The 5,219-nt window shown below is 30.0% G+C and overlaps 1 protein-coding gene across 1 annotated transcript; it reads right to left on the bottom strand.

The window, feature by feature from the left end:
• Positions 1–309: 309 nt before the first annotated feature.
• Positions 310–1,683, bottom strand: LOC120180548 (transcription factor MYB93-like). The gene is made up of 3 exons (XM_039185859.1): positions 1,512–1,683; positions 1,308–1,437; positions 310–1,163 (listed from the first exon to the last, which is right to left on the bottom strand). Exons 1-3 carry the CDS (start codon positions 1,642–1,644, stop codon positions 464–466), a joined length of 963 nt encoding a protein of 320 aa, XP_039041790.1. The 5' UTR covers positions 1,645–1,683; the 3' UTR covers positions 310–463.
• Between the last annotated feature and the right edge of the window lie 3,536 nt (positions 1,684–5,219).

Genomic DNA, 5,219 nt, shown 5'->3' with positions numbered 1-5,219 from the left:
TTTTGTGGTTGTTTGTCGAATGGGTCAAATCTATTCGTATCTACTTTTTCTTCAAGCTTATTTGGTTAGATTTTTTTAATATTTTTCTTGTATGGTCCTTATGTGATCTTAAAGTGGCTAATTTTCTTGTGTTTAGAAAAATATCTTTATTATATGTTTAGGCTACGGTTGTAACCGTAAACCTTCATTATAACTTATATATTTTATATTTTTAATAAAATTAATCAATTCTATAAAAAAATTAATGCATATTAAATTTAAAGTATTTAATTATTTATTTTGATATAGAAAAAACAGTCATTAAATATATTTCGATAAATAGGGTATTCTTAATGATATAATAGGGTTATATGTAAAATTAAAGCCTGAAATACAATATATAGTTATCTACAGTAACAACAACCGATGGGAAATCCGAACCCCAACTCTCAATCGAGACTTCTAATATAAGAAATAAAACCATCTATGAAATAATCTCATGCATGATAGAGTCGTTGAAATAGAGCTCAGACCAGTAGGGAGAGGCGGCCGCCGTGTCGTTGTAGCTCGAAGCACTGCTCGCATTTCCCGGATTATTGCACAATGTGGCGGCCGCCGTTTCTGGAGGTGTCTCCAACGATTGAAGAAGCCACGATGATGAGTTATCAGTTAGGTTATCTCCGTGGTCGACGACAAAGTTGGAACAGTGGCCCAACTCAACACTGTTCTTTGACGTTCTCTCCTCGTTATTATTCAACGATGTTTGGAAACCGAAAGGGACTTGTGGTGGTGGATAGTGGAGCAGTTGAGATTGAGAGGTTTCATTAATATTATTTCCCAGTGGAAAATGGATTGAATTTAATAAGTTGAGAGAAGTTGCTTCTTCCATGTCTGCAATGGCGCCACCGTAGTTGTTGTTGGGCATCGAAGAAGATTGAAGGAGAAAGTGGAAGCATTGAAGCTTAGCCATGTGAGCAGCCTCGGCCTGCAACGGGTTCTCCAAGAGATCTTTAAGGCTAGCAAGGGCTATCAGCTGAGGCAAGCTAGCGAATATATCGGTTCTGGGTTGATGGGTCATCGGATCGATCCCCATTTGAATCAGCTTCTTCTTCAAATGGGTGTTCCAAAAGTTCTTGATTTCGTTATCCGTGCGGCCGGGAAGATGTGTTGCAATGGCTGACCACCTTTTAACCCCCCCCCCCAAAAAAAAGAATCAAAACCAAAATTTGACCAAAAAGAAAAGAGAAATCTTTTTTTCTAATCAAAAGAAAAGAGAAATATTTTTTTTAATCAAAAGAAAAGAGAAATCGAAACTGAGATGTAATTACTTGTTTCCAAGAATGGAATGCAAGCGGAGGATAGTTTGTTCTTCATCTTGAGAAAACTTGCCCCTCTTGATATCAGGCCTCAAATAATTGGTCCACCTTAATCTGCAACTCTTCCCACATCGGTTGAGACCTGCAATGGCGGATTTCAAGACTCCCACATCGGGAAATGAAAGTAGAGATTATTAGGGTTAAAAATTAAGAAACCTGCAAGCTTAGGCAAAGCTCTCCAGCTACCATGGCCGTGGTTCTTAATGAACTGGACCAGCTTTTGATCTTCTTCGGGAGTCCATGGACCTTTCTTCAGACCATCTTCATCGCAACAAGGAGATCTTCCCATGCCGCTGTCGTTTCAAATCTTCTATATTTGCTTTGCTTATTTGCTTCCCTTTCTCATCACCTGAACTCCTCACACATGCTACTTATATACACATTCTTTTACTTCTTAATTTGATCCTTAATTTGCATTTTAAAAAATGTTTCCACGATTAAGATTGTTTGTCCATATATGTTTTTTTATTTTTATTTTTCGATATATATTATAAATCTCAGCAACATTTAAGAGTGAGAAAAGAAGTAAAGAAAATCTAAAACAACTTTAGATTCAGTATTAATCAAATGTATTCTATTCAATTTAAATTTTAATTTATAAATAATAAATTATTTGAATTGAATCGACTTTTGATTTTATTAATTGTTATTAATCTAATAGTATTAGTATAAAATAAATTTTAAATTTACATTAAAGAAAATAACTTTTTTTATTATCCTCTCGGTTCCAAGACTTCGCTTTGACTAATTCAAATCAACCCGCGTCGTACACCTGACTTTGGTTGGTGAGTCTCGAGCAGAAATTTTTTGCATATACAAGGATTTGAACTCAAAACCTCACTTAAGAGATATCAAGCTACTTACCAATTGAATCAACTCCTTACGGTTAAAAATTAACTAATTAATTAATTAAGAAGGTAAAATAATTTTTAATGTTTCAACTAAAAATAAGGGGAGAAGGACAAAATAAATTGTCTTTTTCATGGCTGTTTAAATATAATTAAAATATGATTTCGTGAAAACGTGGATATGCGAAATTGGTCAAAGAAATTAAACGGAAAGCATTTCATGCACGAAAGGGAACGAAGAAGAATAATCCTGACGTCATACGGATTTTTTTTTTGCCCTTTTTGCATGGCTTCAAAAAACTATAACGTCGCATTATTTATTTTAGATTCGATAACGAGACTTCATTTAATTAAGAAATCTACATACCAAAGTTAATACATATATATATATATATATATGTACGCTTTGAAAAAAAAATTAATAAATTTATTGTATTCGAAGATATTAAAAAAACGTTTTCATACGTTTTTCTTTTCTTTTTCTCAAAAAAATAATATAAATAAATAAGTATTCCCGAAAAAATTTAATTTTATAGTTTATATTTATATATTTTTTAAAAATAACAGCTCATACAACAATTACTCCGTATTTTCTCATTTTTATATTTGTTACCTAATCAACAGTTATTATATTTATAAATTGTAATTATTAGTTTTTTTTTGTATTATAATTTTCACCCATAAATAGGTATACAATCCGACTAGTATTAAGGATGGACACCAGACATCAAATTCAATTAATTTTTATTCGACTTGATCTTAAAGTATTAGATTCTTTTTTTTAAAAAAAATTAAGTTTGGATTTGGGTTGGGTTTTTTCACATATTAGTTTGAGTCGTTCAGGTTCAATTATAAAATAAAAAACCCTAATTTAACATGACTCAAAAGTAATATAATTATACATTATACATTTAGTTATAATTATAATAATATCATTATATATATTTAATTAAATCTCTATTTTATCAAATAAAATTAAGAATAATATATATTTGTGTCAAGTCATATTGGGTGCAAATTTTATCTCCAAAGACGCGACGGGTTAAGTCACACTAAATTCAGATCAAATCAAATCTCAAGTGGAGGGTTATTTTTATCGTATTGGTTGAAAACCTGACTCATGCTCATTCATAACTAATATATATATATGTGGTTAATTCTAGTGTTACTGTTGTAAAATTTGTGTGCTCTAATATGAGGCGGAGGCTTGTATGAGGGATTCCTTATGCTTTGTTTGGGCATGATACATGTGATTTTATTTATTGATATATGGTTAAGTATATCAAATTGTAAATATATAGGGAAATCATTATTTAATAAAATGATCCAAGGGTGAAAATTAAATTGCTTATTCATCAAGAGAGCTATCTAATTTGTTGGAAAAAATCTATTCAGAAAAAAAAATTGTTGGAAAAAAGACAAATGAGGATAATTTGACCCTTAGTTAGAGGAGAAGTTGGTGCAGCAAACACCCCAAATCAGCACCAGGTTTTTCTTTAATTTTTTTTTAAAAACACTCATTGTATACATTTACATCTGATATGTATTCCAATAAAAATATATAGATATAATTTGAAAAATATAAAATTAAAATATCCGGTTCAAATATATGTAGATAGATGGTCTAAAATTCGGGTCCAAATAACAGAGTTCAGTGAAATAATTCGCTAGTTCATTTTTCTTTCACTTGATTACAACTTAAATTAGGAAGAAATTAAGTGAAGAAAACATAGCATCCATTTTCTCCCAGGAAACAAAAATTATACTCATTAACAGTAGGATTGTTATTTAATAAGTTTATTTTTCAATCATTCATATTTATTTTACGGTTAATAATAATAATATTTATTATATCTAGAATCGTGATCGATCCGTCATAACAAAGATTCATGGATTGAGGAACAGTATTGGTGTAGTTTTAGATTGAATCTATTTCTTCTGCTACAATAGAAACTTAAAACATAAGATAAATTAGGTCTTTTCAAACCTAAACTCTTGTTTGATTTGTCATTGTTGTTAGTGTCGATGTCATTTGCCAACAACTCCAACAATGACACACCCATACGGATTTGTTGTAAATTTTTCCTCTCTTTCCACACAAACTCTAACCTAGAGAAAATGATCGTGCATATATATATTCATACGTATTCTGGTTTAAATAACTCCACTTCAGATGTTATAATAATTTTTTGTACTGGGTTTGAAATAATTATAGATACGAATTCTCGTGTTTTCATTTTTCAAACCCACGTTACTTGTACAAATAACGTATTTAAATATTTAGAATATTAAACTCATTGAATGATCTTAGTGGTAAAATAGAATATTAATCCCTTTAGAAGTCTCCGGTTCGAATAGTTGCATTTACATGATGTGTGAGCTGTCAATGACTATAAAAGATTCTGAACATACATTACCCTATAATCATCCCTGTACTATTCAAAAAATTATAAATAATAATATTTAAATTTAATGTAGATAAAAACGACTTTAAAATTTAAATTATTTATGAATTCATGTTCAAATATTACAGAAAATGCAAACATGTTACCTGCAATCAATCATTTGTGTTATTAGTTTGACAAGAGTTAAAAATTATCAGTACTCTTTTGTAAAAAAGAAAAGAAAATAGTTCCTACTCAATACTAGATTTTTAGTTATAATGAGTAGGAATATAAATGATATTTAAATAGATAGTAAAGAAGTTGGTCCTTCAACACAGGTTCCTTGTCGGGTGGACCTTGGTGTGATTTGAATAAATAAATAAATAAAACAGTGATATAATATAATTAAAAAAGTTCAGTTTAAACTTTCAATTGTCAGTTAAACAAACTGGATTACTTGATTCATCAGGTTTCCAGCGAATGCTTCTAAATACCTGCATTTACCGACACATAACACATTTATTGAATGATATTTTTTTTAATTACAATATCGGAATTTGAATTTTAAATCATTGTTCTTTTAAGTTGTATTTCTTTGTGTTAAAAAATGGGATTAAATATAGAAGTGATTA

This window comes from Hibiscus syriacus, unplaced genomic scaffold, assembly GCF_006381635.1.
Source record: "Hibiscus syriacus cultivar Baekdansim isolate YM2019G1 unplaced genomic scaffold, ASM638163v2 tig00112498_pilon, whole genome shotgun sequence".
NCBI lineage: Eukaryota > Viridiplantae > Streptophyta > Magnoliopsida > Malvales > Malvaceae > Hibiscus > Hibiscus syriacus.
Note: the sequence above shows the minus strand (reverse complement) of the source record. Positions and strands in the feature narration are given on the sequence as shown.